At 37.0% G+C, this 23,640-nt stretch overlaps 1 protein-coding gene across 3 annotated transcripts in view; it reads right to left on the reverse strand.

Annotated features, from left to right (window-relative positions):
* STIL (STIL centriolar assembly protein) overlaps positions 1 to 23,640 on the reverse strand; it is a 70,253-nt gene that overhangs the window by 37,378 nt on the left and 9,235 nt on the right. For 2 of the 3 annotated variants that reach the window (XM_045799605.2, XM_045799606.2), the window contains exons 6-12: positions 23,103 to 23,350; positions 19,801 to 19,884; positions 18,469 to 18,555; positions 12,824 to 12,974; positions 10,945 to 11,054; positions 6,249 to 6,363; positions 4,144 to 5,082 (exon numbers count right to left, since the gene is read on the reverse strand). In XM_045799605.2, coding sequence (XP_045655561.2) covers positions 4,144 to 5,082; positions 6,249 to 6,363; positions 10,945 to 11,054; positions 12,824 to 12,974; positions 18,469 to 18,555; positions 19,801 to 19,884; positions 23,103 to 23,350 — 1,734 coding nt within the window. The remainder of the gene's footprint in view (positions 1 to 4,143; positions 5,083 to 6,248; positions 6,364 to 10,944; positions 11,055 to 12,823; positions 12,975 to 18,468; positions 18,556 to 19,800; positions 19,885 to 23,102; positions 23,351 to 23,640) is intronic. The other variant, XM_045799607.2, reaches the window with a different exon arrangement.

Consider the following 23,640-nt stretch of genomic DNA (forward strand, 5'->3'; position numbering starts at 1 on the left):
TCCTACTCTGCTACCTTTTAGGAGGAACTACTTAACCACTATGAGCCTCAATATCACTTAAAACTAAAGTAGTTGTAAGGATTAAGAGACAAAATAATTGTAACTTTTTGAGTGTTTAAGATAGCCAGGACCTACACTAACTACTTTATATATACACATATACATACAGATACACACACACATACACATAAACTCATTTAACCATCAAATCTACATATAATACCAATCACTGCTTCCAATTTGCAGATGAGAAGAGTGAAGTTTAGAGAGATCACACAGGAAACACTCAATAAAGCTAACTGAATGGTACTGGTGCTAGAACAGATAGGCAAGTCAGTGGAGAATACAGTACAGAAATAGATGCAAACACATGATACTTCCGTTACACCATAAAAAAATATTTCCAAATCATTAAGAAAAAGATACATTATTCAATAAATATATGAGGCCAGTTATCTGAGGATTAAAAAGGAAAAACCTCTTATCTCATATATCAAAATAAAGCAACAAATCCTGAAGGGGGAGGGAAGATGAAGAATAAATTTTTTATAATCTTGAGGAAGAAAGATTTTCTAAACATAATTAACACCCAGAAAGAAAATGACCTAATTATATCTAAATTGGAATATTCTGCACAAAACAAATGGTTAAAACAAAAAACATTAAAGACAACTGTAAGAAATGCTTACCACACATATATGATAAAAAACCAATTTCCTAATATATAATGAGCTCTCACAAATTAATTAGAAAAGGACCCAAAATGGGTAAATGACAGACTTCACACAAAATATGAATGGCCAATAAATAATAAAATGATCAATCTTGATTACAATAATACAGTGCAAATTAAAACTGTCTTTTTATAAGTCTGATACTAATTTTAATAGTTTGATATGCACAATACTGGAGATGTGGAAAAACAACTTTGGAGTATTAAATTGGTACAACCTTTCTGGGTGGCCATTCTCACTCATTCAAGTTACAAAATATGTATAAAGTAACTATTATAAGTGAAGTACTATTCAAGGTGCTAAAAAAATACAGTGATGAATCTTGTAAGTTCTCTCCCCAGAGCTCCCTAGAGACAAAAACCAAAAACTCATAATTAAGACCTGACTGCTGAGAAGGAGTGAGTCATTACAAGGTTTGGGCAGAGCGGCAAGGTCAAGAACCTAAAGTGGAAACAAACAAGCTCATGTTTTTGAAGAACAAAAAGCACATCCTGCAACTGAAGTGTAGTGAACATGGAAGACAGGAGCAAGAGATGAGCTAGAAGAGGCACACAGAGCCGAACGACACGGTTTCAAGGGCCAGCGCAAAGGATCTAGATTTTCTAATTGCAAAGGAAAACCACTGAGAGAGAAGCCCTATGATCTGACTTGAGCTTTAAGAAGATGGCTGTCATGTTTCCAACTTTTACTTGGAGAATACAATCATTGGAAAACTTCCAACTTTGTCCAAGGAAAAATAGGGACAGTACTGGAAGTAGCATGGTTGGATAAGAGAAGAAGATGGTTTCAACTAGGGAGGCAGCAGGCAAGATGGTTAAGGAACAGTTAAGTTCAAGATACATCTAGAAAGTAAAACCAGGGCTTCTGACACCCAGGATTTTTGCCTGAGCAACAGGATGAGAAGTGATGTCATTAACTGAAATAATAATGATAATGAAAATAGTAATAGTTAACATGTACTGAGCACTAACTATATGCCAGGCACTATTCTAAGCCACCTTTCCCTAGTAACTCATTCAATCCTTAGAACTCCATACACTTATGTACATTCTTATTTTGTGAATGAGAAAACTAAAGTCTGAGAAGTGAAGTAATTTGCCCAAGATTGCATTAATTTATGTTACACTGAAACCGGACTAGAACCCAAGGAGACCGGTGCCAGGTCCCAATCCCTTCACCACTACACCAAAATGAGACTTGAAACAAGTCTCCCTTAGGACAGGAACAAGTTTGGCTGTCTTTGAACATTTAAAATGTCTGTGTTCTCTTCGACTTCACAATTTTACTCCTAGGTATCTATGCTACAGAGATATATGCACACATGCAGGGAAATGCCAAGTGCAAGGATGTTGACTGCTGCACTGTCTGCAATAGCAGAAACTTCAGACTGGAACAGGAGACTAATTAGAAAATTTGTTATACATCATTTTAACAAAATCCTACAGAATAAGATAGTTCTATATATACTTATATAGAAAATGTGTTAAGATTTTTTATATGTAAATAAAGTGGAACCTAAAATAATGTTTAAAAAATTCACATGAGCAAAATAGTATGTGTATTTATCATAAAAGCATTTCCTACATCATTTCTTGTATTCTCCAAGTATAATGATTTAGATAATGTACTCATTAGTCTATATTTACATTTTAATCCCAAGTAACTAAGATTTCTATTTAAAAGGTCTTTTTAGACTGTCTTTTTTTAAAAACAAGAAATAAATGAGAACTATATCTTTTCAATGTGAAATGTTTAGTTACATTAAAATGTGTGCCAAATATTTTTAAGGATTTATAAAAATCAAACTTACATTTTACAATTTCAAAGAATTTACTAGGTCTAAGAAACAATGAAACTACATTTTTCTCAGGTGTCCTATCTACAGCATTTTTAAGCAAAAGTCGTCCTTAAAATTTTTGTTTTTTAAAGATTTTATTTATTTATTCATTTATTTGGGAGAGGGAGAGAGAGCAGAAGTGCACAAACAAGGGTAGAGGGAGAAGCAGATTCCCTGCTGAACAGGGAGTCCACCATGGGGCTTGAACTTAGGACCCTGGGATCATGACCTGAACTAAAGGCAGATGCAGGTTAACTGACCGAGCCACTCAGGCACTCCTAAGCAGAAGTTTCAAATTATCTTTTTTTGTTTTTGCAAAATGCAAACACTATGACTCCAGTTTTATAAAACAAAGATTTCTAAAAAATCATACATGTATATAATGTCCATTATACATATATGTGGCATAGTTACAGGATCATGGACAAAATATGGAAGAATACATTTCGGGTTGTTTTCATTCATACTGGGGAGCAGGGCCGGGGGGAGGAAGAAGGTAGGCGATTTGTGGTAGGTATGTGGAAAAAGGGTACCAGTAAGAAAAGGGAAAAAAAGGGGTGCCTGGGTGGCGCAGTCGTTAAGTGTCTGCCTTCGGCTCAGGGCGTGATCCCGGCATTCTGGGATCGAGCCCCACATCAGGCTCCTCCACTGGGAGCCTGCTTCTTCCTCTCTCACTCCCTCTGCTTGTGTTCCCTCTCTCACTGGCTGTCTCTCTATGTCAAAATTAATAAATAAAATCTTAAAAAATAAAAAAAGAAAAGGGAAAAAAAAAGGTACAAGATTGAATGGTGTAACATATAACTAAAAGACTAAAAACTGCCATAAAGGCATGAAGAAAGGAAGCATTTCATAGTAAAATGAGTGAAACACGTCTAGTATAGATATACAGAAGAGGTTCTAGAACTATTCTCTAAAGGTACACTGGCTAAAAGTACTAATCATACTACAGGGTTGACAAATTAGAGCTGCATCAGAATACATTGTGCAGGTTTTAGATGGAGTTGTATACCAGGGTTTACTAAACTACAAAGACTTTTTGTTAGAGGCAACAAATGAAAGAAAAATGTAGTTATGTTGTAGATTAGGATATGCACAAGGCAGAGAAGAGAAGGCTTACTTTCTAGTCCCGGCTCTACTCCTAACTAGCAATGTGTCATTGGGTAAATTCTTTTTTTTTTTTTTTTTTTAAGATTTTATTTATTTATGTGACAGAGAGACAACCAGCGAGAGAGGGAACACAAGCAGGGGGAGTGGGAGAGGAAGAAGCAGGCTCATAGTGGAGGAGCCTGATGTGGGGCTCGATCCCAGAATGCCGGGATCACGCCCTGAGCCGAAGGCAGACGCTTAACGACTGCGCTACCCAGGCGCCCTGGGTAAATTATTTTCTCTCTCTAATCCTCTTTTTACTTATCTGTAAAACAACAGGAACTAGAATTTGGTTTCCAAGGTTGTTTCTAGTTTTGATATTCTACAATTTTACTGCATAAAACGTAATTACTAAAGAATTCTCAGTTATTTTTAAGAAACCATATTAATACCATGAATTTAAAAGAACTAAGGAAGCTCGCAAACCTGTGCCTGAAGCAGTCTCAACTGTCTGTCTTGTTCTGCGAGGAACCTATATGCATCCGGAGATAGTCCCATCATTCCGTTATCTGACCCCGTCTTGGGTGTGTGCATGCATACCGCACAAGGTGGTGGGTTCCGTGAGTCCACATGTGAAGGCAGTCTTGCCAGAGGCGATGGTTCTACAATCCTGTGGGGAGTGCAACCACCTGTGTTTCCCTGAGGTCTCAAGGCTATGGGGCTACTTGAAGAACAGAATGCATTCGGGTACAGAGCTGGACATCCACCTGGGTGAAATAATGAATGCTTATGAAGGGCTTCAGACGGGAGGTCTTGAACAGACCCTACTGTATTCATTCCTTGCCAAGAATTTATTGGACTATACTGCACGTGGCCATGATGCTGACAACAACTGCAAACATTTGTAGGACAGTAAGACGGCGGTGGTGGAGTAGGTATCTGAAGTTCCATTGGTCTTCCTGAATTATGGGATGAAAAAACAAAATTGTGTGGGTGAGACTGTGGGGCATGAGAAGACTGCTCGGAATTAAATGTGGAGGATCTTACAGGATATTCTTCTTTGTGTACATTTGTATCAGAAGATGGCCTATTAAGAGAAGACGGTTTAACGCTGTTCCTGATATGGGGGTTCCCGTTCTTACAGGTAGATGGCTGTCTTCCTTTGCTGTGTCTCAAAGGAACAGTGCTCTGGGTTAACTGATTTGGTAGCCCTTTCAAGGAAAGCTCTCCAGCTTCAGCTTCTAGGCTGCGTTTGTCATCGTAAAGCTGAGGTTGTAATGGCTCCAAGTGTTCAGAGTGGTTAATCAACAAAGAAGGATTTTCATTATTCACCATTTCCAATGGCTTAGGCAGAGGATTTGATTCTATGAAATTGCCATCCAACACAAGGGAAAGTTCAGGAACTGATGGTTGGATCTTAGAAACCTATAAATGGGAAAGACATGAAAGAAGAAAAGTATTTTTTAGGATGTTGCACTTTCTTCAGACTAATATTTTCCAAATTACATCCAATTACTCATTAAAAAGTGTTCATTCTTTAGATAGTTGGCACATATTTTCTGGGCATCTTCTATGTGCTAGCACTAGGAAAACAATTGTCAGTAAAGTAAACAAGGTCCTTGCCTTAACAAACTCACTTAACAATGGAACTACTTTTATCGGAACACTGATTAATGTTGCTTAAATCACATAACACAATATAGGAACTGTTTTATAATAGACTTTTTTACCCTCTCTCTGCAAAACAACGTATCACTGGCAGAATGCTTCAATAGATCTCGTAGCAAATAATGTTTCTGCATCTTAAGTAACAAAAGATCTTCCAATAAGTATTTCAGAATATTTTTCTACTAAGTGAAATTATTCACTGTTATTCTTTTTACCAATACTTGCAATTAAGAGGTGGAAGAGAGCAGAAAAAAGTAAACTAAATATTCGTGTGGTGAATTTGCTTATAATTTGATATTAATTTTTAAAAATCTTTCCTATTCATTTTCCTTCTAATAAGTAATTGTTCCAATTAAGGCACAATTCCACAATAACCCACAGATTGCCTACAGTCAAAAAATTATAACAGGGGTTATTAGCAATCTCCAAACGCAAGTATCATGTTTTCTCAGATTTGGTGATAACAATGTCAAGTTCTGGTGATGGTACAGAATGTTGAGTCTATATGGGTTAAAAGCACCAAGCTCTGAAACCCAATCTTCTGAATTACTAGCTTTACTGAATTCCAAACCTCTTGAATTCCAGCTTTACCACTTACTAGTTGTGTAATACTGGTAGGCAACTTAACCAATCTGTGCCTCAGTTTTCTCTGGAAGCAATCATTATATGTACTTATTATAATATGTATACACAAATGCATATGTATTATTATATACGTAACATATAATAGTTACATGTACCTGTGAAAAATATCTATATCTGTATATATAGATATAATATAGATATAGCCATACAGATATATACCTAGATATATCTTTGAATAAAACTTAAATAAATTTCAGGTAATATTATTGAATGCTTTAACATGAAGAGATTTTAGGTTTCTAAACACATAGGTGGGTTCTTTACAAGATCAGTGATACCTTCTGACTCACAGGATGAGGACTAGGAATTGGTCTTGGAGAAAAATCTTCATCTTCAACACCAGAGTCATGATCGTTTATTGGCATTTCTCCTGGAGATAACTTTTGGGAAGACCTAAAGAATAGAGGGTGAGTAAAGAAAAGTCTTCAGTAATCTATTTGTTTATTTGTTCTTTCTTTTTGAAACTGAATAAAGTGCTTTAATAAGCCCCAGTAGTATCTGGATCATTTACTTTAGTACCTGACAACCACGGATTATTTTTTCAGGCCAGTGTTAGCTGCCTAGAAAAGCTGGTCCAGTCAGATTCATGCTTAATAAACTACTTCCCTTTGCCTGATCATGGGAAGTTTAACCCAGTTATTCTTAAAGTCACAAAATATCAACAGTTACTGAGCATCTTCTGAATAACCACTCTGAGAAATGTAGTTATAAATAAGGCATAGTGCTTGCCATAAAAAAATTATAAACTGGTGATAAAGCTATATACTCACTGCATTAAACACTCACTGTGTTAAAAAGGGAACTTGATAAGGAACTACTATATTTTCCTGTACACTTATATGTGTGCTGGGAAACTCGGAGACATCAACTGAGGTACCTCCTTCTACTCAATCAGTTGTAGTCACTGTGTGACAGGGGCCTGCCCCTATAGGACAGTGACATTTTGAGTGCTGGAGTTTCCAAAGCTGAGAGTTTAAGACTAAAATTTGGAAGACTATATGCATCAGGTTTTTTGGCATCCAAGATAAAGTCTCAACAGGACGAATTCAGGGAAGAGAAAAGCCAGAAGGAAGCTTAAAGAGTGCAGACATTGACAGAATCCCTAAGAAAGGGTCCAACACCCTATCTCCCTGGCAAGGAGCCCAACAGAAACCCCAAGGTAGATATGGAAGGTCTGAGAGACCTCTGCCCTAAACCCTGATGAGTCTGAGAAGCAAACACTCACAGAGTTCCTTCTGAGCCAAAGTGCTGCAATGAAACAATCAGAACATCTGCATGGTGTGTTTAAGCATCTGCACTGAGGGTCTGCACTGAGCTCCACAGAGTTCTCCCCAGCTGCCAAGAGTGACATGGAGAATATTAGGATACCCTCTGTGCCACAGCGCAGCATGGACATGACAGAGGGCCAGTGATCTGACTAGGGTAAGGAGGTCACAGCAGAGGACCGCACAAATCTACTGCCAAAGACCAGATGCAAATGAAAACACCTGAGCAAATGGCAGCTTGGCTGGATGATAATCATGTCATCCCACATTACTATTACTGGCACAGCATTAATTCCTCCAAATTGCATATAACCTCACAGAAAAGAAGATAAACAGATCTTGAATTGACTGAAATTTGGTTTCTATAAAAATTGGGCAGTCAAATTAGAAATTAAGTTCAATTATTTTTAAAAAGAAAAAAAGTTACATTTTTAGAACCCAAGTTTGTGGCAAGGAATTAATATTTTTTAAATACTTTATTTATTTATTTGAGAGAGAGGGAGAGAGCACAAGCAGGGGGATAAGAAGAGGGAGAGGGAGGGGCGCCTGGGTGGCACAGCAGTTAAGCGTCTGCCTTCGGCTCAGGGCGTGATCCTGGCGTTATGGGATCGAGCCCCACATCAGGCTCCTCCGCTGGGAGCCTGCTTCTTCCTCTCCCACTCCCCCTGCTTGTGTTCCCTCTCTCGCTGGCTGTCTCTATCTCTGTTAAATAAATTAATAAAATCTTTAAAAAAAAAAAAAAGAAGAGGGAGAGGGAGCAGCAGACTCCCCAGTGAGCAGGGAACCCAACTCAGGGCTTGATCTCAGGACCCTGGGATCATGACCTGAGCCAAAGGCAGACACTTAACCAACTGAGCCATCCAGGAGTCCCAGGAATTAATATTTGCTACATGCTTACTTATGATAGCACAAACATATATACACACGCACATAAAATTTCTGACATTGAGCAGTAAAATTCATTTCTGAGCTCTTGTAGCAGTCAAGGCAAGAAGAAAAAACAACTTTATATTGTATAATTAGAACATCAGCTCTTTAGGTGAGACAAACATTTTATTAAAATCTAAAAGTGACTAATCGTTATTAAAGCTTTGATCAGAGTTGAAAATTCGCAGTTATCAAAAATAATGTTAAAGAAATTATAAGTGTTTCTTTAATCCAACTTTTTCTTCCATAAATATTCAATAAAATTTTGAATAAAGACTTAAAAAGACAGTGAAGGTATTCCTGAAAAGCTAGAAGAATATAGTTTTCTGGTGACCTAAACTATATCAAGGATAACTTAAAATGACCAAAGATGGAGACAGTATACCTCAGTTATCTTTCTAATCCTCAGAACCTGTGACTATGTTTACTGCATTTGGTAAAAGGGAGTTTGCAGATGTGATTAAGTTAAGGATCTTGAGATGTGGAGATTATCCTAGATTATCCAGGTAGGCTCAATGTAATCACAAGGGCCTTTATAAAATGGAGGCAAAAAGGTCAGAGTTGGAGAAGATGTGAGGATAGAAGCAGAAGTCAGAAGCCGGCTTTGAAGACAGTGTGAGGGGCCACCAGAAAAGGAATGCACATGGCCTCTAGAAGCTGGAAAAGGGAATAAAATGGATTCTATACTAAAGCTTGCAGAAGGAACGCAGCCCTATCATCACTTTGATTTCAGCCTCACAGACCACTTCAGACTTCCGACGTCCAAAACTGGAAGACAATAAATTTGTATTGCTTGTAAGTCAACAAGTTTGTGGGAATTTGTCAGAGCAACACCAGAAACTAATACAGATTCAGTCATAATTCCCATTTTACAGATGGAATAATGATGTTTAGAGCCAGGACTTGAATGCAGATGTCTTATACCATAAACTGAGCTCACAACTATTATGTTGTGCCCTCTATAAACATATAGAGGTATAGTTGGCATTTATTTTAAAATTGTATCATAGTTAATTTCCACCTATAGAATCAAGTGTTAAGGACAGATGAATGAATTCTATAAAAAGAAGTCAAGCCATTTTCTCAATAACTGTAATGATCTACAATGAATCTTGTACCTCCTGTTTCTCATGCGAGATAACTAAACAGACAGTATTAAAGGTGCCCATAGACAGGTTAAGGTTATGGTCAAAAAGTTGAGAAAAGGACAAATTAACTACTAGGGCAAGTTAAAATAACAGTAGTTTTAGGGGCACCTGGCTGGCTCAGTTAGTACAGCATACGTCTCTTGATCTCAGAGTCCTGAGTTCGAGCCCCAAATTGGATGCAGAGTTTACTATAAAAACAATAGTTTCAGACCTACAGCATCAAAACCAGCACCCCAAAGTAACTTTTAAATGAGGTTATTAAATATTTGGCAAACTGGGGCGCCTGGGTGGCACAGCGGTTAAGCGTCTGCGTTCGGCTCAGGGCGTGATCCCAGCCTTATGGGATCGAGCCCCGCATCAGGCTCCTCCGCTATGAGCCTGCTTCTTCCTCTCCTACTCCCCCTGCTTGTGTTTCCTCTCTCGCTGGCTGTCTCTATCTCTGTCAAATAAATAAATAAAATCTTTAAAAAAAAAAAAATATTTGGCAAACTATTAACTTCAATTAGTGGACCTCTACAATAATATGGAGAACATTCAACACTTCATCACTGTACTATAAATTCCATGAGGGAAGAAATCATGTCTGCAACTATTTTTAATACCATTGTATCACCAGCCTTTAGCACACTATCTGGCATGTAGTAGAATAAATGAGAAAGCTGGAATAGGGATCTGAAGGGTTAATTTTATGTGTCAACTTGGCTAGGCCATAATAACCAGTTATTTGGTCAATCATTATTCTAGATGTTTCTGTGAAGATATTTTTTGGGGGATGGGGGGAAAGGGAGGGGAATGGGGCAGAGTGAGAGAGAAAGAGAATTTTAGGCAGACTCCATGCCTAGTGTGGAGCTTGATGTTGTGTTCATTCTCACAACCCTGAGACCAGGACCTGAGCCACAACTGCATGAGCCAATTCCATAAAACAAATCTTTCCCTCCCTCCCCCTTCCATCCTGCTGTTCCTGTTTCTCTGGAGAATGCTACTATAAAGGAATATCTTTTTTTACCAGAAAAGGTATATACAGACCCAAAGAGCCACAGCCATTATTTAATTAATCCCCAAGTGCTTTTTCTTTTTTTGGTAGAGAAGTTATATTTTACAGGAGTTTCTCTGATAGGCCCAGGTTTAAAACTATAAGGAAGAGAACAGAACAGAAGGCAAACTGAACAAAAACAAGATGTTTCTTCCTAAGCAAGATAATTTCCTGACACTTTCCCCCCATGTAATAAAGCAACTCAAATGACAACCATATTAAAGTTGTCACTTCATTAAAATTATCATCTAACGGGGTGCCTGGGTGGCTCAGTCAGTTAAGCATCTGCCTTCAGCTCAGGGCATGATCCCAGGGTCCTGGCATAGAGTCCCACACAGGGCTCCCTGCTCAGCAGAGAGTCTGCTTCTCCCTCTGCCTGCTGATCCCCCTGCTTGTGCTCTCTCTCTCTGACAAATAAAATCTTAAAAAAAAAAAAAATCATCCAACATCTGAGTATGAAGTAATGTATGTAAAGCAAGGACATCTTATGGTATCTAAGATAAACAATCGGTTTCAACAGATTAGGGAGTTACTTTATTATCGATCAAAAACTAGTGAATATAATTTAAAAAGTATACATGATAACATAAACATCTCTTACCTTTTAATTGAAAGATTCTTGGAAACCTTGTTGAAAAACTCTGTTTCTGCATTTTGGCTTTCAGCAGTCAGTTCAAAATGGATTGAATTCTTGTCAGAAGGTTCAACATTCTGAAATGAAGTAGGTTGTACTTTGAGAGCTGACTTAAATAAAAACACACGAGAATTCTATTTAGATGAAAAGTAGCTCGGAAACACTGGGAGGAGGGAGACATTTCCATTGCTGTAACTTTTTTTTAAATCATTTTTAAAATTGAGATATAAATGACACATCTCATTACATTAGTTTCAGGTATGCAACATAATGATTCAATATTTGTATATACTGCAAAATGCTCACCACAATAAGTCTAGTTAACATCCATCACCACACAGAGTTATAATTCTTTCTCCTTGTGTTGAGAACTGTTAAGATCTACTGTCTTAGCAACTCTCGAAGATATTATGGTCACCATGCTATACATTACATCCTCATGTCTTATTTTATACCTTTTGACTCCCTCCACCCATCCTGCCCACCCCCAACCCTCCACCAATCTGTTTTCTGTATCTATGACTTCAGTTTGATTGGGTTTTTTAGATTTCACCCATAAGTAAGATCATGTGGTGTTTGGCCTTCTCTGACTTCTTCCACTTAGCATAAGGCCCTCAAGGTCCATCCATGTTGTTACAAATGACAGGATTTCTTCTTTTTTATGACTAACATTCCACTGTGCGCGCGTGTGTGTGTGTGTGTGTGTGTGTGTGTATACTCACACACATACATACCATATTTTCTTTATCCATTCACCCATCAAAGGATACTTAGGTTGCTTCCATGTCTTGGCTATTGTAAACAGTGCTGCAGTCAACACGGGGGTACAAATATCTTTTCAAGTCTGTGCTTGAATTGTGTTTGCATTTCCTTTGGATAAATATCCAGAAGTGGAATTGCTCAAACATATGTTAGTTCTGTTTTTATGTAACCTTTTTAAAACTGTCCCATTTCCCTGCTACATAAATGAAAGTGAAAACTTAATTACCTGTATTATGTAACTCACTCAATAACCAGGGATTCAGTGAAAATAATAACTGTGAACTGAGGATGTGATCTAAAGAATAAGTGATATATGTCTCTAGAATGAAAATAAATTATTAGACCTCAATTAAGATAATTATATTTATAATTAAAATACAGAATTTTTAAAAAAACTTTTATTTCTTTAAGTAAGCTCTACATGCAACATGGGGCTTGAGCTTAGGACCCCGAGATCAAGAGTCACACACTCTTCCAAATGAGCCAGCCAGGCACCTTGAGAATTTTTTTATTATTAGTCTGAGACATAGGACAATTAATCATTTTACTAAAAAGTAGTCTTTGAATGTTTATACATAATGACACTTACGGTTTCAAATACCTACTTTTTCTGCGACTATCACCTATGTATTTTTATGCGTTTTATGAGATATAGCAACAATCTATTCTGATTCCTAGGATTACACATGAACACTGACTTTCAAATGTGAGAAACCATTTGTTATATCCACACATTTAAAAAATAACAGGGCAAACAAAACACTAAGATCACAAATTAACTCTCAATAACATAAAATGATACAAACATATAAATTCTTAAAACTCTTCAAAGGCTTTAGAACAACATGGGTAATTTATTCCGTGGAAAAGCTCTGATCCTGTATTATAATTTGGTTCTGGAGACAGGATCTAAAATTTACAAAATGACATTAACCACAAATGAGTATTGTTAATACTCAGTAATAATTATAAACAAAACCTAATAGTTTGAGTTACTGTTTTAAAGGGTAAAGACCACTGGGTTTAAACTGCCAACACGTAACCTTAAACAGTCATTAATGTGCTAGGTAATCAAATCACTTACTTTGAAAAGATGTAAGGTTTCCTTGCTGGTTAGTAGCTGGAACTGAAGGTCAGATGACCTGCCATCACAGGGGAGGCATTCATAAAATTCAGGATCCTTATGTGTCACAGAATAGAGAACTATAATGAAATTTCCAGATTCTGAAAAAACCCTGGACAAAAAAATGCCATTTAATTAAAATTTACTGAGGATAGTAAGAGTATATTCTAACACCTCTACATAAATCTCTCAACCTAGTTAATAAACTATCTAAGCAGTCTAATTTTGGGAAGAAAACTAGGGAGCATGATGTCTGGGTGGCTCAGTCGGTTAAGCATCTGACTTTGGCTCAGGTGGTGATCTCAAGGTCCTGGGATCAGGTCTGCGTCGAGCTCCATGCTTGGTAGGGGGTTGCTTATCCCTCTCCTTCTGCTCCCTACTCCCCCAATGCACTCTGTCTCTCTCTCTCAAATAAAAAATTAAATCTTAAAAAAAAAGAAAAAAAGAAAAAACTAGGGAGCAAATATGCTTAATTTTTAGTGTTACTGATTTTTAATTTTTAAAATACATTTTATTATGAAATACATATTCCTGGTAAAAACTTCAAACAAAACAGGGATATATAAAACAAATGAAAACCACCCCACTCTCTGGTTTAGTGTATATAATTCCATAATTTTCTCCTCAGCATACAAAAACATTTTTTTTTAAGATTTTATTTATTCATTTGACAGAGACAGAGACGGCCAGCGAGAGAGAGAACACAAGCAGGGGGCGTGGGAGAGGAAGAAGCAGGCTCCCAGCGGAGAAGCCTGACGTGGGGCTCGATCCCAGAACACCAGGATCACGCCCTGAGCCGAAGGCAGATGCTTAACGACTGAGCCACCCAGGCGCCCCTACAAAAATATTTTATACAATCTAACAAAAATGGGGCCATACCATACATACTACAGTTGACCCTTGAACAACATGGGTTTGAACTGTGCAAGTCCACTTACACATGAATTTTTGTCAATAAATACAACACAGTACTATAAGTGTATTTACTCTTCCTTATGATTTTAATAACACTTTTTTCTCCAGCTTGCTTTATTGAAGAATACTTGTAATATTGTGAGAATATTTAAAGTATATAATACATATAACATACAAAATATGTGTTAACTAACCAGTTTATCTATAAGGCTTCTGGTCAACGGCAGGCTATTAGTATAAGTTTTTGGGGAATCAAGTTATATGCAGTTGTTTTTTTTTAAGTAAATGCTACGCCCAATGTGGGGCTTGAACGTATGACCCAGAGATCCCGACTGAGCCAGACAGGCATCACTACATGCGGATTTCTGACTGAGCACCCCACCACCTGCATTGTTCAAAGGTCAACTATATTAGTAATTGCTATTTTTTATTTGACTGTCTTGGATTTCTTCCCATGTCCCTAATCTATATTATACTTCAGATCTCTTTATTCTTTTTTAGTGACTACCCAGTATTACAATTTAAAGATGTGCCGTTATTCACCTAGACTTCTAAAAGTGGGCATTTTAATAATTTACAATATTTCACTATTATAAGCATGGATAAACATTCATTTTATTATTCAATGAGTAGCTCAACAAATATTTGTAAAGTCATCAAGAATCCTTAAAACACATACTAAAACCAACTACAGATATCCCCTTTCCAAAAGTTCACATTAGGCCACTTCAGTTTTACAGAAGAGCTACGTTAGAATCTGTTTTCACTACCTGAAAGAAATCCAAAGAGAATTTTTGCTTTTACAAAAAAAGGCAAAATCGAAAATAACGTTCAGCATTTGTGTTGCAAGAGCCATTATAGAGGTAGCAAGCACCAAAAGCTAGAGTAGCCCTGCCAGGCTCCTTCCTCAGGAACCACACTCAGCATCTCAGCATCAAGCAGCCATAGCTTTGAGTACTCACATGTCTGTGAGTATTGTGTTTCATCTCAACTGATTTTGTGCGTCTATTAGCAAGACATGTCCTAAGGTATCAGAAAAGCCTAAGAGAGATTATTTTCTCAGTTTGGGACTACTCAAAAATTTTTCCATATAAATTAATGGTAGTTGCTCCTTTGCTTTATGTCATTTTGGCTTACAAAAGGTTTCATAGGAGCACCTGCTCTTTCAGATGGGGAGGAGGGAACCGGTATTTAAAAATACTTTAAGAAAAAAAAATTTTTTTAATAAATAAAGGAGCATCTGGGTGGCTCAGTCGATTGAGCATCTGACTCTTGATTTCAGTTCAGGTTGTGATCTTGGGATTGTGAGATGGGGCCCTGCTTTGGGCTCAGGGCTCAGCATGGAGCCTGCTTGAGATTCTCTCTCTCCCTCTCCCTCTGCCCCTCCCCCAACACATGTGTGTGCATGTACTCTCTCTCTAATAAACAAGTAAAATCTTAACATAAATAAATAAAAATACTTTTAGTAGTTGTCTTTCCTTTGTAAAACACTGAATGAAAAATAATTGGGGGATACATTACACCATTAATAAAACAAAGCAGTGAGTGCTGTGGAGGCAGAATGCCTATTCTGCTCAATTCCTCTCTCTTGGGTCAGACAAGACTACTGTTCAGAATGTTGTAAAGTACCAACCTAAGCTATGCTAAGCAGTGCTGACTTCTCTCTTGTTCAAAGAGCTGCAGTAATTAAAGAGTTCAGGTATCAGAGAAATTGCCTAATGCTTTAGACTGAACATAGACTAACAGAGAGAGCTTCATAACCAATTTTACCTAGCTTTTACTGCCAACAGGTAGTTAAAAGTAAGACCAGTCACTGATAATAAAACTTTGTACTAATATGCTAAAATGAATATTTGTTTTATTGCAAATAAAACTAATTATCTTGAGAAGTTGAAACAAAATGTAAAAAGGAGAACTGCAAAAAGCACCTGAAGAAAACACAAGAGATTTTTTATTTCAATAAATACTCCTAGAGTGGGCAATTCCTTTCTAAGACTGAAAAAGAAGACTGATAAATCTGACTTAAAAGAAAAATATCATTAATCAAAGTTAAATGAAGTGGCAATCTGGGGGAAAAAAACCTTTGCACACATTTTTGTATTTATACAATCTTTGCCATACATACACACATGTTTTTTATAAATGTACATTTCTATGTTTTACATATTATATATGTATAGAGAGAGAGAGAAAGAAATAGAGCTCTTACAAAGCAATGTGAAAAAGATGCATAATCCAATAGAATGGCCAGAGACATGAATGCAAAGATCCCAGAAGAGGTTATAAGACATCAGAAAAGACCATTTTTCATCCATCAGATTTGTAAAGATCAAAAGTTACCTCTCTGAGATTTGCTACTTTCCCCTTCCCTCCTTCCTCTCAGGCATACTGGCCTCCTTGGTGTCTCTTGAAGATGCAAGGGGATCTTTCACCCACAGTCTTTGCACTTAATGTATCCTCTGCCTAGTACGCTGCCACAGCTGGCCACATGGCTTCCTTCCTCACCTCAAGACTTTGCCTCCCTGACCACCCTATTTAAAATTTCAACTCTTTTCAGTAGATCATACGACTCTTGATCTTGGGGTTGTGAGTTCTACCCCCACACTGGGTGTAGAGATTACTTAAAAAACAAACAAACAAACAAAAAAAAACCTTGGGGCGCCTGGGTGGCTCAGTTGTTAAGCGTCTGCCTTCGGCTCAGGGCGTGATCCCAGCATTCTGGGATCGAGTCCCACATCAGGCTCCTCTGCTGGAAGCCTGCTTCTCCCTCTCCCATTCTCCCTGCTTGTGTTCCCTCTCTCGCTGGCTGTCTCTCTCTCTTTATCAAATAAATAAATAAAATCTTTAAAAAATAATAATAATAAATAAATAAAATAAATAACCTTAAAAAATAAAATTTCAACTCTTTACCTATCATTACCATCCAGACACACAATATCTACCTTCCCTGCTTATTTTTCTCCACAGCATTCATCATCTTATAAAATACTACTCATTTTACTTATTCTGTTTACTGCCTGTCTCTGCAGGGTCTTTGTTTACTGCTTATCCCCAATATCATGAACAGTGCTTGGTACACAGTAGTGCTCAATAAATATTTGTTCCACAGTGTTAGTGAGGGGATAGAGAAAACAGGCACTCTCAATGTTGGAATGATTATAAACTGGCAGTCTTTGACGGGCAATGTCTACAAAAATTTAAAATTACAAAAGAAAAAAACATTTTTTAATTACATACTCTTTGATATGCAAAACCACTTTTAGGAATTTATTCTACAAATATACTAGTATATATACATATGCGTCTGTATACAAAGATAAACACAAAATTGTCTGCAAAGGCAAAAGGACTAGTTTTTAAAATATAATATTCTTTCCTTTTTTTTTCTTTAAGATTTTATTTATTTACTTGTCAGAGAGACAGAGAAAGAAAGCATAAGCAGGGCGAGTGGCAGGCAGAGGGAGAAGCAGGCTCCCCGCTGAGCAAGGAGCCCCTTAGGCAGACGCTTAATTGACTGAGCCACCCAGGCATCCCAATACATATTACTTTCTATCCAACTGTCAAAAATGTGACTAAATTTGTATGTGTCAAGATGTAATGATCTCTAAGGTATAATGATACAGAGAAAAAAAGCAACATACAGAAAAGAACAGTATGCTCCTATTTGTGATAGGAGAGGATGATAGTTTGTCCACACATCGATATTTTAGTAAAGAAGCCCAAGATACTATTTAACATTTAATAGTAAATGTCCCTAGGGATAGGGTCTGGCTGGGGATACGGGGTAGAAGAGAAACTTATTTTTTTATTATATATCTTTACATATGTTTGATTTATTGCCATGGACTTGTGCTGCCTTTTCAACAAAGTTTTTTTAAAAAGTGTATTATAGGAGCACCTGGGTGGCTTAGTCAGTTGGGCATCTGCCTTTGGCTTAGGTCATGATCCCAGGGTCCTGGGATTGAGTCCTGCATCAGGCTCCCTGCTAGGCAGGGAGCCTGCTTCTCCCTCTCCCTCTGCCTGCCTCTCCCCCTGCTTGTGGGTGCATGCTCGGCTCTCCCTCTCTCTGTCAAATAAATAAAATCTAAATTTAAAAAAAAGTGTATTATAGCTACCGAAGGTAGACACAAACAGACCTGGAAATTTTAAGAGATGAAAAAGCTAAGAGGGGAATGGTGGTATCACATACAAAATAACAAAATTAAATGAGGAGTTGAGGTTAGAAAGTTTCTTTGCTAGTTCCAATGCTTGTGCTTCAGTTCCAGAAAGAAAATTAAATATCTCATCTCAAATATTTCTTACAGTACTAGTATTAGCACTGTGTAACTTAATAAAACATGCATAAGGCAACACATTTTCAATCACTTCACTGAAAATCAATCTCTTTGTTTATAAAATAGGATGCCTCAGTAGATGACCTCTAGGTTTTTCCCCCCACACCAAAAAGTGTATCTTCTGTGTTATAGTACTATGGCTAGGCAAGTGAATTCCTTCACATGTGCAAATACACTGCAACCACACCTTTTTAATCCGGTTTTATTCCCATTTAATGTAAAATTTGTTTTTCTTACTGTGCATATTCTTCTGGTCTGAAAGTATTATAAAAGGTTAAGGCACTGCATGAATTTTAAACAAGACCAATAAAACACGAACAGGGAGAAGATCAAAATAAAATACAAAATATCACTTGCCTTTCTTGAATAGAAGAACTGAACATATATCGTAAGCAGCAAGCCCATACCTGAGGACTATAGATATGTATAATTCCAGATAGCCAACTAAAAGAAAAAATACAAATTAAAAGCTATAGTCACTTACAAATTAATCCTTAATGAGCTTTAGATTACATCCTTCTCAAAGTAATATAGCAGAGATTCTTGGTATTCACCAGCAATACATTAAACAGCTCATAAATAAGAAATCTATGAACACTAGACCATGCTAATAATTACAAGGAATATAGATATATAGAGACAGAGCTTTCTCTCTGCCCTCTTCACCTGAGAGGACAAGAAAATGGTGGGAGACAAAATGGTTAACAACAGAGATAAAAGCAGGAATCAATTAGAATCAACTGGCCTGGACTAGGAAGAATGGGCTAAATTAGGGGAGAATGCTAACACAGCCTAAAACTATAGAGTTATTGAGAGGATTAAATGCTGTAACATATATATGTAGCCCCAAACACCCAAGGCTCTTAATAGGCATTCACTTGGTATAACCCGTAACCGATACCAGGACCATAGGAAACAGACTGTAAGATTTTGTGCCATGCAGAACATTTGTGCGTTCTCATTGTTTAACCGCACGTACCACCAGTCCCCTCCCTTCTATTATCCAAACTCTTCACGGTCCAGCTCAAGTTTGCTTTCTTTAAGGAAATGTCCCCTATCATCCCTCTAATGAATACTAATAACGCTGTCTATATTGCTCATTTCATAATAAATCACATACTTATTATTTTTCTATTTGTGAATATACATATATTTTTATTGCCTCACCTTGATTATAAATTCCTTGGAGAGCTTTAAATTGCAACACATATGCATAGGGTAAGCACTCAATAAATACTCAAAGAACATAAATTTCTGACTGAATAATCTGTCTAAATGTCATTAACCACAAACTCTAAAGAGAAAGCCATTAACACCAAAGGGAATTACTGTAAAACTGCCTGGCAGTGTATTTTAAAGTGTTATTCTGAGCCCTGTGTTCTTCAAGGTGCTTTAAGGACAGGGGATACTGATGAAGGTTAAAGAAACAGGGCTCTAAGGTTTCAACTTCAACCAGAAGAATTCAACTTTATATATTTTATTTATTGGAGTTCTTCCTAAGATTGGACAAAATCTGGTTTTAAATGATTCTGCTATGAAAATAAGAAAGTGAATCACTGGCCTTTGTGGCTTTATAAGGTGATCTAAGTATTAAGTATATATTCATAGTACAACTAATTAACATGCTTACTATATACATTCGAATACATATGTGGCTGAAAAGGTTTTCATATATAATACAATACTTACATTCCCACTAATGGTAGAGAACAAACCTTGGGATCTGACTCCAGCAAAAGTAACAATTTGCGTGTTTCATCCATGGTAAGATATCTAAACAGAAAACGTTCATGTAAAAAACAATTAGAAGTATGTACTTTTTACCTAAAAGATATAAGCTGAGAGCTTGAATAAGCATATCTGAGGCAGGAAAGATGATTCAAATGAATGTTCTTGCTCTCTCTCTCTCTCTCTCACACACACACACAAACACACACAAATAGTTCAAAATGTACAAAAAGAATCCCAAAAGAGGAAGAGATTGAAGAGATTTAATATCTTAAAATTTCTATTAAAATGGCCATTGAAGATCACAAACCTTTTTAAAAAGTTTTGCTCTAAAAGTATCCACTTATTTTAATCAGTAATGTTAAAATCAAGGCTGACTATTTGAGATTCAAATAGGTTTCCCAGGGAGAAGTGAATTTCCTGTTACTAGAAGTGCTCAAGCATCCAGGTGACCTGATAAGACTGCAACAGATGTGACTTCTCACTAATGAAGCTGAATTATGTGAAGTATATTCAATCTTCCACGCACTATATTCCTCCAACCACTATCAAAGAACGTTGGAACCATTATAATAGACCCCAAAATTCACTTTTTCTTAAAAGGACATTATCCCACATTTAAACTTTGTTATTAGATGTATTATTGACCGTTAAGTTTTTAAGTTTATTTTTTTAAGTAATCTCTAGCCCCAGTGGGGGGCTTGAACTCAAAAACCCAAGATCAAGAGTCACATGCTCCATTGACTAAGCCAGCCAGGTGCCCCTATTATTGACAGTAAGTTTTAAGAATATGAATAACTATAGAATTGTCAAGAGTTGCAGTGCCTGGATGGCTCAATCAGTTAAGTGTCGGACTCTTAATGTCATGTCAGGTCATGATCTTAAGGCTGTGAGACTGAGCCCCACATCAGGCTCCGCACTAGGCATGGAGCCTGCTTAAGATTCTCTCCCTCCCTCTCCCTCTGCCCCTCATACTCCCACCCCCCCAACTGCTATGCTCTCACTCTCTCTCTCTCTCAAAAAAAAAAGAAAAAGAAAGAGTTAATTTCATCATTATGGCTTTAAAACACAAAAATAAAAATGATGCTATTAGTGATATAAAGTCTTGACAGTTCCCCTGAGGATACATTTTATTGCTATAATAACCCTAAAACACAAAGATAATGAATTTATCAGGCCACATGACAAGATGATTAAGCCCGAGTTGGCAGGGAGATTTATGGATCAATAATGATACTTGGGGCCGCCTGGCTGGCTCAGCTGACAGAACGTGCAATTCTTGATCTCAAGGTTGTGGGTTCAAGCCCATGTTCGGTGTAGAGATTACTTAAAAATAATACCTTAGGGAAAAAAAAAATGACACTTGGGGCACCTGGCTGGCTCAGTCAGAAGAGCACTTGACTCTTGATCTCAAAATTGAGATAGAGTTCCACATTGGGTGTAGAGATTACTTAAGATAAAAAAAAAAAAAAAAACTTAAAAAAAAAATGACACTTACACCTGCTCTGAAAGCTCTTTTGCCTTGACCATCTGATAAATTCCTATTCTTTAAAAGAACTAGCTCAGGCTTTCCATGATTTTCCCAGGCAATTTGGCCACACCTTCTTGCTTTCCCTGCACTGTATAAAACCCCCATTATATTTATCTGCATCATGTTTAGGCATTAATATACTTAACAGACAATAAATATGGTTTTTATCTATTTAATTTCAGTGTCTAACACAATACCTATTCTATAATGGATCCTAAAAAATATCAGGGTAAATAAATGAAAGGAAAAGGAAAAATGGTCAAAGAAAAGGACAAATGTCACAACTTAAATAATTCTAGAGAAGAAGGAGCAAGGAAAATAGGTAATTAAATAGAATATTGAACATGCTGGGTTACTACTAGTATGCCAAGGGTCACAGAAGGAAAATTCAAAGAAAGATAAATTCATGCTTCACTAGTAGATGGGCATGGGTACTAAGAAAAACTAATTTTTTGGTTAATTTTAACAAAAATTCCCATGTCCCAACTGAGAAGCACTTATTACTCCTAGAGACTTAAATGTTTCACTTAATTCAAACTCTTGATCACTATGACCTTTGACCATACCATGATATTATATTAGAACACACACTTTTTCCTTTGTACCATTCCAACCAGAAAGTTGTTCCAGTCAGCATGTGGGACTCAAAAATAGGACTTCTCTAGCTATTCCAGGGGCCCTCTGAAAAGAAAACCCTCTCTTTTTCTTTTCCTCTTTTGAAGTGGCATTTTTAGAGGACTATACTTGCAGTCGAGTGTATCTTGGCAAACATTTTCAGCTCTAGAGACCTAACAGGAACTAGGGTGGAGTCAGTGGGAAAGGAAGCCAGAAGTGAATTGCTTAGACTTTAAAGCAGAGGGTGCTTACATTGTCTAACCTAGCTCAGTAGACAATAGATAAAGAAAGTGTATGAGGATTCAGGGAAGTAGCCCTGCTGAGGGTCAGAAAGCATGAGATTTTGGCTTACATTTTCTAAGAAACTAAGTGGTGACAGAAAGCTGGAGAGGATGCTGCTCCAGCTATGTGGGGAAACTCCACCCTCAAGTGGTTGACTATTTGGTAAGCAAGAATACTACAAATTTTTATTTAGCTATCTCCTTTCTCTCTCTGCAGTGCTCATTATTCACAATTAAAACTGCAAGTAATAAAAAAATTTTTCAGCCTCTGTTAGGCTCATAGATTATAGTCCAAAAAAAAGACAACGACCCAAACCTAGGCAAAATACAAAGGGCAAAATGACATAGAGGATAATGTCTCTTAATTTCAAATCATAAAATACAACCAATTTTTAATATAAATTTTATTTTATTTTATTTTTTTAAAGATTTTATTTATTTATTCGACAGAGATAGAGACAGCCAGCGAGAGAGGGAACACAAGCAGGGGGAGTGGGAGAGGAAGAAGCAGGCTCATAGCGGAGGAGCCTGATGTGGGACTCGATCCCATAACGCCGGGATCACGCCCTGAGCCGAAGGCAGACGCTTATCTGCTGTGCCACCCAGGCGCCCCTTAATATAAATTTTACCATTAATTTTTCTTGGGATGATAGGGACAACTCTGAACTATATTCAGCAAAATTTAACAACTTCATTTTTTACCTTCCTTGGTTATTTATCTAGCCCCCACAGATCTCTGGCATACAAACTGAATGCACAAATATTTCATATGATGTGGATACCATGAAAATATACTAATGTAACCAATATTTAAAATTAACTTATCTCTTACTTACCCATATTTATAGGTACCTTGAACTTGAGAAATATTCAGATTACTACTTAAGTTCCTTGCCAGAGCTGTTGGAATAATGGGGATGGGCTTCACAGGTGTGCACTTAAAGGTATTTGCCAGAGTTACTGCTGCCCAATGCAAATCCAAATCCACAATGTCTGAACTTTCCTTGGAAGTGATATGAGCTCTTAGGGAAAGCAGTTTACCACAATCCAAGGAATCTTTGCTACACACATGGTGCTGCAGAGCCTGAGGAATCAATATTATATAATTATTTTAAAACTTTGAAATCTGTCCATGTCTCTAAACGTTTTGCTTCATACTGACATACCTTGATCTGACAAAATTAAACAATTTCTGATTTGTAACATTTCAATTCTCTCATTTCTTCCATGTGACCAAAAGGTTACATGAATAACTATGTCAAAGCGAGTAAGATTTACTGTACCAAGCTCTGTTACATATTGCCACCTTAGATGTCCCAGCAGCATTTCAAATTGTTATTAAAGAATGTTATTTCCAATAAACATTTATCACAT

Source organism: Ursus americanus, chromosome 12 (genome assembly GCF_024610735.1).
Source record: "Ursus americanus isolate L20-20 chromosome 12, mUrsAme1.1.p, whole genome shotgun sequence".
In the NCBI taxonomy this organism is placed as follows: domain Eukaryota; kingdom Metazoa; phylum Chordata; class Mammalia; order Carnivora; family Ursidae; genus Ursus; species Ursus americanus.